This window comes from Acanthopagrus latus, chromosome 2 (assembly GCF_904848185.1).
Source record: "Acanthopagrus latus isolate v.2019 chromosome 2, fAcaLat1.1, whole genome shotgun sequence".
In the NCBI taxonomy this organism is placed as follows: Eukaryota; Metazoa; Chordata; class Actinopteri; order Spariformes; family Sparidae; genus Acanthopagrus; species Acanthopagrus latus.
Genome location: NC_051040.1, coordinates 21,189,024 through 21,201,358, shown reverse-complemented (window position 1 = coordinate 21,201,358; position 12,335 = coordinate 21,189,024). Strand labels below are relative to the sequence as shown.

The 12,335-nt window shown below is 38.9% G+C and overlaps 2 protein-coding genes across 3 annotated transcripts; one reads left to right on the top strand and one right to left on the bottom strand.

Annotated features, from left to right (window-relative positions):
* Positions 1-3,282: 3,282 nt before the first annotated feature.
* LOC119032042 (non-histone chromosomal protein HMG-14A-like) lies at positions 3,283-6,932 on the bottom strand. Its single transcript, XM_037120857.1, has 6 exons — positions 6,755-6,932; positions 5,595-5,621; positions 4,689-4,718; positions 4,532-4,573; positions 4,290-4,412; positions 3,283-4,170 (listed from the first exon to the last, which is right to left on the bottom strand). Exons 1-6 carry the CDS (start codon positions 6,767-6,769, stop codon positions 4,102-4,104), a joined length of 306 nt encoding a protein of 101 aa, XP_036976752.1. The 5' UTR covers positions 6,770-6,932; the 3' UTR covers positions 3,283-4,101.
* A 444-nt stretch (positions 6,933-7,376) lies between these two features.
* Positions 7,377-12,263, top strand: get1 (guided entry of tail-anchored proteins factor 1). Of its 2 annotated transcripts, none has more exons than XM_037120856.1 (5): positions 7,377-7,652; positions 8,667-8,832; positions 9,919-9,986; positions 10,215-10,329; positions 11,895-12,263. In XM_037120856.1, the coding sequence occupies exons 1-5, from the start codon at positions 7,563-7,565 to the stop codon at positions 11,966-11,968; spliced, it is 513 nt and encodes a 170-aa protein (XP_036976751.1). In that variant the 5' UTR covers positions 7,377-7,562; the 3' UTR covers positions 11,969-12,263. The 2 variants fall into 2 exon arrangements, with proteins under 2 accessions (XP_036976751.1, XP_036976750.1); XM_037120855.1 differs by lacking the exon at positions 7,377-7,652 and adding an exon at positions 8,124-8,573.
* The last annotated feature ends 72 nt before the right edge of the window (positions 12,264-12,335 follow it).

The window sequence follows — 12,335 nt, the reverse complement described above, 5'->3', positions numbered from 1 at the left end:
ATACAGTATATATATATATATATATATATATATATATATATATATATATATATATATATGTATACACACGATATTATAGTGCATTATGCTCACAAGGAGACGGTTTTGTTTCTATACAAATTGACAAAGTAATAATAAGTCAATCAAGAAATTGGTAAAACAAATTGGCAACATTACTTTATGACGTCATGTACAGAACTCACGACCTTGGTCAGTAAAAAGGGGGGCGGTCGTGTGATTATATATATATATATATATATATATATATATATATATATATATATATATATATATATATATATATATACATACATATATTTATGCACTATGATATCGTGTGTATACATATATATGTGTACATATATACAGTATATATATATATATATATATATATATACATATTGGTGTACATATACATGTGTATATATATATATATATATATATATATATATATATATATATATATATATATATATATATATATATATACTTAGATGTGTACATATATGTATACATATACTATGTATAATGTTTATAGAGAGATTTTAGGAGACCTTTGTCTTGATACACATATTAGGTTTCTTACAAAGGTTAAAAAAGGTTTCAGGTTAATTTACTAGTCATTTCACATCACCAGGGTTTTAATGAAATTGAGCTTAGGTCACTTAATGCTACATAAAAAAAGAAAAAAGAAACATAAACATAAAAATAACAAAACTATTTCATATGGCTCAGTGCAGAGGATGCTGCTGGTGTTACGTCAGCGTCATTCTACTGTATCTTTTGCCAGATGGCAGCTGTGAGTTGTCTGTAATTTGTCTATGGATTTTAGTAGACCTATGTTTTATCTTGATACATATATTTGGTTTCTTATAAAGGTTAAAGAGGTTAATTTATTAGTCTTTTTTATAACACGAAAGTGATCTTAAGTCCCTTCATGCTACATAAGAAAAATGGAAAAAAGAAATTATATGGTGGAGTGCAGAGGATGCCACTGCTTAGTCTGGTGTTATGGCAACAGATTCTACTGTACCTTTTACCAGATGGCAGCTGTGTCTGGGATGGTTGACGTCTTTTAGTATCCTTTTGGCTCTGTACAGATTTGTCACTTCACCACTGTCCCTGATGCTCTGTAGCTGTCACCAATGATGTTCTTAGTAGTTTTAATCATCCCCTGTAGAGTCTTCCTGTCCTGCATGAATCATGCCAGTTTGTAACGTCTGCAATCAGGATGCTTTCTATTGCTCAGAAGGAAAAGTGACCGCAATTTGGCTTCGGAATTTAACATTCTTAATTTTCCATGAAAACTAGAGTACCTTCTCAGAGCTTATTGGATATCCTACAGGTCAGTATTTCTAGTAGGCTCTGGGAGCCTCCAGAGGTAATTTATTTTTACTTAAGGTTTATCCTTTAGTACCCCAACAACAGAATGTATGACTTTTGTGGTCATAGGTTTGATGATAAAACATATATAAGCTAATATCTAATCTAATGGGGATCCGTGGTCTAATTTTCATCAGTTAAGGGGTCCTTGACATGAAATTCTTTCAGAATCGGCTCTAATTGTTGGAAAAGTTGTTCACAAAACTGCCATGGATTAAAATGTATGTCTTTCCTTCAAGGGGCTATATGTAACAATTAGTAGACTTTTTCATGAATTCATTGCATATTTCCGGGCCTCATGTGAGGGGATTGTAAAGTGACATGAAAAATAAGACCTTCCCAGTCTCTCTCGGTTGCCTATATAAGCCTGTGGATGATTTGTTGAGGCTGTTTAAGGTATCATTTCAGTATGAGCAGGCCTATTTGTTCCTGGGTTTCATTGTTAAATACAACCAAACTGCCATTATAGTGTTTTGGAAAACTAGGAACTTCGGCAACAGAACATTTTTGCCTGGTCTTTCTCGCTGGTTCATATTGCCAAAGATACATTTGCAGAGCTACCTATTGATTATGGCAATACACTAGAATGGCACTCAGTAGACTGCATACCTCTGCCAAGGCCCACCAGTCCCTTTCTGTAGGCACTCATACATACCAGCATAAATACGCTTGATTCTTTTCATCAAGATCCTGAACAATAACAGGGTTCTATTCTGAGCTGAGACCCATCATCCATCCAAGTTTTGTCTTTTTTTCTATGGTTTTGTGTAATCCTGCTAACAAACAAACAAACACACACACAAAAAAAACAAAACAAAAAAAACGGACACAGGTGAAACATAACAAAAAAACAAAACAAAACAAAACTTTAACACAAAATTATCTACAGCCTACAGTTCATGCCAGCAGCTTAGGTCCACACCTGTAGTGAGAGGTCACAAGGTTGGAAATCACCTAGGATGTTGTTACAGCCAATAATACTTGTTAGATTAGTGTGTAATGCATCAATAGAAATTGACATATTTAAAAGAGATCGTATTTTCTTCTGGATCCCCATTTAACCTGGTACCAAGTGGGCAAAGCAAATACCCCAAGCCACTCAGTGACCTAAAGCTTCACTGTCTGCCAGTGGTTTGATAATTATGTATCTTTGGTTAAATGGGAAGATGCTAAGTAGAACAACGTCAACTGATGTAATAGATTTAGGGTGGTTCATAATTTCGGCAGACATAATGCCTACATGATGGATATCCCTTATCTATTATTTCTTTAAATGTATTTAAATTAGCACACAGAAACTGGGACTAGATAATATAGGATTACTTATACTGTGCATTACACAGAGTGGAAGGTCAATCAGGACCCAGCAGCTCATTTTTGTATTTGGCCTAGAGCACATTTATCCAGCTGCTACTGATACTGTGCAAGCTCTTATGTGACATGTAACATTTCCTGCTTACTCCTGAGAAATGATGATGCTTACAATTTCAAACTAGGATTTTAAAACTGTATTATGTGTGTTGCCTGTAGAACTACATGACAATTAGTTACTATGGACATAAAGCCCTTTAGTACAAGTTTACCTGCCATCATTTAACTTCATGCAACATTCATCTTAATTGACCAGCAAAACTATATTCACAGAGCTCACGCATTTCATTTACTTGGACATTTGACGAATCACATCTTCGATTAACATCCAAGATATATTCTTTGCATCCATCAACCTAACATACAACATTTGCCCCTACAGTTTAAAAGTCACATTTAAAAACCGATGTTATATTTTTCATCAAGCTCTCTCAAATGGTTAAAAAGGCATCTGACTCACGAGCATCTGAAATGAGAGCCGTCAAGTCCCACAGGAGGAAATACAATTTTTAAATTGATGACAAAAACTTGAGAAATTCCCACTTTTATTGGCATTTTATACCATTCGTAACAAAGAAAACATTTTTCTTTTCCTTTTTTTTTTTTTTTTAAAAAAAAGGAAACTGTACATTGGTAGATAAACCCCATAATCACAATGAATATCCACAAATCTGTGGCAAATCCATTTTGTTGACTGAGGTTAAAATAGCATGACAAGTATGTTTAACTCGGTAATGCATTTTCGTTCACAGCTGAATATATGGATCAATTTAACCATCCTTTAACATACCAACAATGACTGCATAAAAAAGAAAAAAAAAAAAAAGAATCAACCCAACCAATTCCAGTACTTAAAATGAACGTTACGAACAAGATTTATTTAGCACAGAGCACAACTCTCAAACTTCCAATCATCCTATTCCCTATCAAACACACAGTATTACGATGTATTAAATTCCAAAACAGTACAGGTTACAAATAACCTCAAGACGTCTCGGGAATGTCTTGGTAAACTCTCCCGGAGCTGAACATCAAATTCCTGATATAGGCATGACTGCATGTCATGCAGAAAACTACAACCTAAAAAATAAAATAAAAAAAGAAGGCAAAAAGAAGAAGCCAGAAAGACAGAAAAACAAGTACAATGGAAAAAAAAAACCCAATGAAACTTTCCCTTCACAGAAGCCATGAAAAATGGAATTTGTAGTATTTTTTAAAATGCATTTCTGCAATCATGTCCCTAAAAACATTGCTGTCTTATGAAAATAGTAGATAAAAAATAATCTCTGCATTGTACAAGAAAAGAGGTACATGGAGCGTTGGCATGTGAGTTTCAGGGTGTCAAAACTACTCTGCTTCCTTTTCCTCCTCTTCTGCGTCACCTTCCTTTTCCTCTGCCTCATCTGCTGCTGCCGGCTGCAGGAGGGAGAAAACATAATTTGACAATCTGGTTCTCCTTGAACATTACTTCAGTACAAAACGACAAACAGACTTTTTCATGTGGCAGCAGTGATGAAGAGGCAACATTTTAATACCTCCTCCTCAGCTTTTCCGTTCTCTGCAGGAGCCTCTTCTTTTTCTGCCTCAGGCTCTTCTTTCTTCTCCTCTGGCTTGGCCTTGACTACCTCTTTTTGCTTTTTGGCTTTGGCAGGTGCTGCCTATCATGTCAAAAAACAAAACAAAAAACACAAGCAGCATTGAATATTTGATCAGAAACATGCAAGAAAGGGTATTACATTGCATTTTAAGTGATAGTCTTGTGCACTTATTGTTTTACCTTTTTCTTTTCTGGCTGTGGTTTTGGCTCCACATCTTTTTGCTGTAGAAAAAAAAAACCAACCAAAAACAATTATAAATATGTGCCAGAGCATGTCATCAAAATATGCATTAAAAAAAAAAAAAAAAAAAAAAGTCATTGTCTTTGCAGGACTTACCGATGACAACCTTTGAGACTTTCTCTGTGGCTGTAGAAGATACAAGATATTAGTTCAGCCATTTGAAAGTACTGATAGACACAATAAAGAATAACAGTCACCCCATAGAAGACACAATTTATCCGCAAACTAGCACGTCTTCGTTGAATATCTGGTTGTTTTGTCATGAACAAATATGTCAGAATAAGCTAGTGTGGGTGCTAGTGTGCTAGTATGCAACTCATCCATTTAAAAACTAATTAAACAAATCCTCCACATGCATCAACTTTTGAAACCCAAATTACAGCCAGACTTATGTTTAAGTCTAAACCGTGTTGACAATTTAAATACATTAAACTCGTAATTTATACACAAGTCATAATCTTTGACAGAATTAACTGAAGCACCTTGATGAAACAGAACATGAAACTAATCCCTATGCAAGTCACTCAATAGGGAACTCTGGAAATGTGTCTTTACATTAACGTTCTGTTTGGGGCAGAGGTGAAATATTGCAAGTATAGTGTTTATGCTACTGAATCAACATACATGTGTTCTTGTGATAATTTCTAAGCCACAGACAGAGGAAGTGCTAGTTTAAATCAGGGCATCAGGCAATTTGGGTTGCATATTTAGCAGCGCCCCCTATAGGTGGTGCAGCTCCACATGCCTCATTATAACCTGTCCACAGTGGGGGTCATTACTTGAAAATTAAAAACAAATTGATTTACACAGTTGATCTTACAACATTTGTTTTCACCTGCAGGATTAAAGTGGACTGCACTAAACTTAAAAAAGCCACTCTGATTCAACCAAGTCCCTCTCTTTTGTCCTGACTGAAAGTAGAACAAAATGTTCATTTGGGTCTAAGCAGGGGTGTTGGGGTCCATATGGACCAGTGTGGGGCTCAAAAGCTTGAATACCAACCTCTGCACTCGCCTCGCCACCAGCAGACTGTAAGAGACAGAGAGGGAAAACAAATTAATAAAGAAGGAGGAATAACAACCATTCATGAGTGAGCTGAAGTGGGTGTGTAGTGCAAAGGGGGGATGGGCACCTCTCCCTCCCCTTAAGTCACAAAGAAATTATGCAACCTTACAGTGGGGAGGGAACGCCGACGGTTTCTAAATTATCTTTATGGGAAGAAAAAAAAGGTTCACGGAGTTCTTGTTTATTCCCGCCAAGCCAAGTAGTGCGTTACTTCGTGGCCACAGATATGTTTAAGTAAGCATGGTGGCGACTTGAACAAGAGGGAAGTGTCGCCCCACCTCTTCACGCGCTCCCGTGCATCAGCAAACGCAAATCTTTGCTTTAAGCTCCGAACGAGTTATTCAATAAAACAACTTCCCCAATGTGGTAATAAACGAGGTGTGCATGCACGACCAGATGTGTCGCTGTCTTTTCGATGTTTTCCCCCCCCTTTTTTTCTTCCAGCTGCCATGACGCTCGCCTAAAGAAAAGGCTGCACACCTCAAGCCAAGCTTTAAAGTGCGCACAGGCACTGAGGTCAAAATCTCAACAGTGTTGGGCTGCAAAAAAAAAAGAAAAGAAAAAAACACGGCACAAAACAACTCCACGTATCCCAAATGCAAAGTCGCCCGATGAGCTCGAAAATTCAAGAATCGATTTAATCGGTGAGGGAATTTCCTCGAAATGGCAACCTGCTCTTCGACGGTGGTTACAGCTCTTTGTTTGATCCGGGCGCACAGAGAAGGCTAATTATCGTTAAACCCACGACCAGGTGGACATTTTCAGCGGACGGGCCGCCGATTAGTCGCATTAAGCGAAGCCGTGCTAATCGCCGAAGTTGTTCGGTGCAAACGCACGGTGCTCTGTCCTAAGTAAAAAGGCGCCACTTCCCTGTATCAACAGGGTGGACACGACAGACCTGAGCACAGTAAAGGTGGACCTCATGCATGCATGCGCATGGACGCACTGTGGCGAGCGCTTCTAATGCTACAATACAGCTCGTGCAGTGTGAAATCATACATTTTATCGACAAAGACATACACTTCATGCATTTTTAACTCGTTAATAAATAAGCCGTATGTATTACATTCCGCATATATGTACACATTTTAACTTACTTTCTTCCTTCCCATTGTTGTTTAGGTTGTGCGGCAGAGGTAAGAAACGAAAAAAGGAACACTACGGCCTTTTACAGTTCAGCAAACTAATAGTGAGTCAGACCTACACCTCAGCCTACACCTCCAGAACAGTCTGTAACTTAACATACACGTCCGACCATTACTAGAACTAGCTCGAACCGGATTGGATCCCCTCCTTGGTATATTTTATCCCTTATCCTACCAACCTACCAGAAGGACGTATCACCCGCCCCTTGCTTCCAGTGATTGGCTTTAACGTGGAGGCAACACATTTTTGAACCATAACATCTTACCTGTGTGGGCAGGACAGTGTGCCAATCAGTCCTTCCCAGCCAACTCTCACTTTCTTATCACGGGCTGTTCCCAGGATAGGGAAAATGCATGGCAACCATGTAAATGTTATGAGGTATTAAATAATAAATGTACGTGATAACACGCGATAATGTGATGGAAGACGGTCTCGTCTCCAAATGTCGCATTTTCCAGGCTGTGTGATGTGTTTGTCTTTGTTGTTGTTAAAGTCCCCCTGCATGCAGGCACTGAGGGTCTTACAAAGTAACAATTACATTATTGATAGACCACAAAAGCAACAAATCTAAGATAGCTACTTTCTATCTTGTGATACACTGGGCTCAATCAGAGAACTGGCGTTGCGTTTTTATGAAATAATTAGCTTTTCTTCGCCTGTAGCCATTACCAGCAAAAACATGACTGGCCTATTTGTTGTGTAAGTGCGCTGCTGCGTCGACCAGCGGCTCCACAGCTGCAACAAGGAGGAGGAACAAACATGGCGGCCGGCTATGCGTGGTTCCTAGTGCTGGGCTCGGTTTTTCTGTGCAATCTCATGAAAACACTCCTGCCGAGCATATCCTCGTTCGTAAGTAGGGGCTATTGCTTCAGTGTACTGTGTCTTTTGCCTTCAAGGTGCGTGTTGCCACTATTTGTCGGGAGTGTTTGTGCCGTTCTTGTTGCCCAGAGCATCGTTGATTAGCATAGCTCACTGCGAGTCAAAGCTAATGGATGATGCTACATGGAAAGCTCGCTAGCTTGAAACAACTGTTCAGCTGCAGTCAGAGGGTGGGGTTTTCCCGAGAACCTGGTGTGGGTACACACACCCACACGCACACACACAAGGGGGGACACATTTTAGTGCTGTACCATTGATCAAGGGGCCGACTTTAACATTAATAATGTGTATGTTTACAGTTTAGCGTTAATGCTAAAGATAGCCCACCAAAATGTCAATCTGTAGCCTAGAACTGTGTGCAAGAGATTATCTGTGGTTGATTGCCTCTTTTATTGTCTGGGAACCGTGTGATTGAGCCTCTGCCCTCATGAACAGGACTTACCTTGCTGAAAAAAAAAAAAAAAACAGCATAGACCAGCACGATTTCCATGCTGGCATATGCTGGTTAGTACTGATTTGCTGCTGGTTTAGCTGGTGGACCAGCATGATGAAGCTGGTCCTGGCTGGTGATGTTACCGATGAAGCTGGTCACCAGCATCCCATGATGGTGCTGGTATGCTGGTCACCAGCATCCCATGAACCAGCATGGGAAGTTTCCCTGCCCATGCTGGCAGGGAACTCCTGTGCCTGAGTCCTGTTCAATCAGCATCTTGATATGCCACACCTGTCAGCTTGATGGCTAATCTTATTGGATTTTAACAAATGTGTGCTCAGCATCTGAAAGAAGTGAATAATTTGTCTACATACAAAAGCATCAACATACCCGCACCAGCATGGGATCCTGGTCATCAGCATACTAGCACCAAAACACAACATATGCTGGTCCTGCTGGTCTGGTCACCAGCTATGCTGGTCTATACTGGTTTTTCCAGCAGGGTATCTATCGCTTCATAATTAAACTCTTATAATTTCTCTTCTTTTAAGCTCACAAAGATGGTGCAGAAGGATGCTGAGCAGGAGAGTGAGATGAGGGCCGAAGTCCAGGAGATGAAGAAGGAGCAGTCCTCCATCAGCATGATGGATGAGTTTGCCAGATACGCCAGATTGGAGCGCAAAATCAACAAGATGACTGACAAGCTGAAAACACATGGTGAGAGACAGAAGTAGTTATTGTGAGCAACGTGTGACAGGAGCCCCAAAAATCAAGTTCAGTACCATAACAACAGACTATGAAGCTTCTATCATGCTAAATTCATAACATCAGGGCCATCTAGCAACAATATCCCCCAAATTATGACCTCTAAATTTTTAATCAACATTGACACTTGACAAAAAATGAACATAAGCTTCAGAAACATAGCCTTTCTTGCTGGACTGGACTTTTTTTTTTTTTTTTTTTAATTTGCGTTACTGCTATGTAGTCTACCCTCTGTTGGTCCACAGTTTCTGCTCTGTCACTTTAAACACATATTGTAAGTTCCACACCTGTGCATGCCGACTACAGCAGACTGACACAGTGAAACCACCAACCACAGGAAGTGGCAGGAGGTTTTGGATAACACACTTACTGTGTGTGCAGTGGGAACAGCTGCTGCCTGTTGCGGTCCTTCAACTTCAGCTTCGGGATTATCGCGTGCACAGACAGGAAGTCGAAGTAAACAGAATTAAGGTTTCATGAACATGCACGGCAGAACAAAAGCTGTTTCAGATACTGTGATCACCAATACCTCTCCGACTGACAGTGTGAATCTCCCATGACCAAGCTAAACTGCCCATGTCGTACTCCATATGACTTCAATAAGTGACAACCAATCATTTTTCTCTTAGATCTATTACACTTATGATCATAGTCTCTACCATTGTGTTCATTAAGAGGAACTCTTCACTGTTTGAAATGTTTTAATGAAAGATTTCCTTAATGCTATATAGCAATATGGTTTTTTTTTCAGTCTTCTCTGTCAGTTCTTACAGAGATCACATTGTTGTGATACATGCCATGTTACCCTGTGACTGGTTGAAACCCAGTAATTGAGAATATACAAGAATAGATGTTTGCCTGCTTTTAGAGCTCTGAATCGCTGCTTTTTTAGCAGTTAAACTGAAGAAGAGTAAGGAACTTGCTATTTAATGTGATTATCAGACTTCATGTCACTGGGATATTATTAAAGAAGTCAACATGACCACAAGAAAACAGTGTATTGAGTCTCAAACTTGTTTGTTTTCTTCACTTTTGCAGTGAAATCAAGAACAGCACAACAAGCCAAAATGAAATGGGTTGTGAACATTGTCTTCTATATACTGCAGGTAGGTGGACATTTTATGTTAAAGTACAAATGCATTAAGTAACTATGAGACCCACACAGAACTACATCAGTACTTACAACGGAACTATGAACCATCTATTTGATCCAAAACATCCAGTTAATGCTATTCAAGCACTTTACCGTGACACTTGTTAGGATAATAACAAGCCAATTAAATACCCAATTGTGTGTTTATATACCGACAAAATCAAATTATTTTATCTGTCAGGCTGCTGTGATGATCTCCTTGATATGGAAGTATTACTCTGATCCAGTGACGGTGGTCCCCAGTAAATGGATCGCCCCTGTGGAGCGCCTTGTGGCCTTCCCTACCGGAGTGGCAGGTAATCAATGTGTTCTTCATATTTGACAGAATATATTTCACAAATAATATATCCAGAACAACTCATCTATAAAAATATAATGTATATTGGATATTATCATATTGATATTTATTGTAATACAACATAAATTGAGTCAACATTAATCATAAGACATTCCTTTCATTTATATTAATTTTGAAATAATATATACACTACCAGTTAAAAGTTTGGACACACCTTCTCATTTAATGGTTTTTCTTTATTTTCATGGCTATTTACATTGTAGATTCTTACTGAAAGCATCAAAACTATGAATGAACACATGGAATTATGTAGTAAACAACAAATTGTGAAATAACTCTAAACATGTTTCATATTTTAGATTCGTCAAAGTTGCCACCCTTTGCTTTGTTGACAGTGCTGCAAACCCTTGGCCTTCTGTCAGTGAGCTTCATGATGTAGTCACCTGAAATGGTTTTCACTTCACAGATGTGCCTTGTCAGGGTTTATTTATGGAATTTCTTGCCTTCTTAATGGGGTTGGGACCATCAGTCGTGTTGTGCAGAAGTCAGGTTGGTACACAGCTGACAGCTCTATTTGACAGCTGTTAAAATTCATATTATGGCAAGAACCAATCAGCTAAGTAAAGAGAAGCGACAGTCCATCATTATTTTAAGAACTGAAGGTCAGTCAGTCTGGAAAATTGCAAAAACTTTGAATGTGTCCCCAAGTGCACTTGTTAAAACCATCAAGTGCTACGACGAAACTGGCCCACATGTGGAGCGCCCCAGGAAAGGAGGACCAAGAGTCACCTCTGCTGCTGAGTTCATCCGAGTCACCAGCCTCAGAAATCACAAGTTAACAGCACCTCAGATTAGAGCCCAGGTGAATGCCACACAGAGTTCTAGTAGCAGACACATCTTTACATCAGCTGTTCAGAGGAGACTGTGCAAATCAGGCCTTTATGGTTAAATAGCTGCTAAAAAAAAACACTACTAAGGAAAAGCAATGGACATTAGACCAGTGGAAATCTGTGCTTTGGTCTGATGAGTCCAAGTATGAGATCTTTGGTTCCACCTGCCATGTCTTTATGCGACGCAGAAAAGGTGAACGGATGGTCTCTACATGCATGGTTCCCACTGTGAAGCATAGAGGAGGAGGGGTGATGGTGTGGGGCTGCTTTGCTGGTGACACTTTGGGGATTTATTCAGAATTGAAGGCACACTGAACCAGCAAGGCTACCACAGCAACATGCCATTTCATGAGGCTCATTGAGAGAATGCCAGGAGTGTGCAAAGCAGTAATCAAAACAAAGGGTGGCTATTTTGAAGAATCTAAATTATGAAACATGTTTTATTTCACACTTTTTTGTCTGCTACGTAATTCCATATGTGTTCATTCATAGTTTCGATGCCTTCAGTGAGAATCTACAATGCAAATATTCATGAAAATAAAGAAAAAACATTAAATGAGATGGTGTGTCCAAACTTTTGACTGGTAGTGTTGTATGTATAGATTACAATATGTCACACATTGCCTCTCTTAAAATGTATGTATTCACTGACAGAGCTGCTCTTTCATTTCAGGTGGAGTGGGAATCACATGCTGGTTGGTGGTTTGCAACAAAGTCGTTACACTGGGTCTTCATGCAGTCAGTTAGAGTTTCCAACCGAGTTAAACTCATTGTTGTTCTCGTGTATTGTTCAACAGTTTGTTTATGAAAGCCACCGCTGCTTCAGGTCAGCATGTAAAAATGCAGAGCATTTTGGTGTTGGCAGTTTTATGTTGCAACATAATATTTGGGTGATGTTGAATTTTGTTGTTTTTGTTTATTTTAAGTTAATTGTTAAGATGTTTTGACTGTATATTATTTCAAAGCATCATGATGTGGAAATGATGAAATGCCTTTTTAAGAAAAGATAATAAAAGAAAAGCTACTATTTCTGGTCATGTTACTGAATTGAGTCAGGTATTTTTCTTGAAGTGAAATTTTACAAGACTAAAACAAAGTAAATAGATCACAGAGG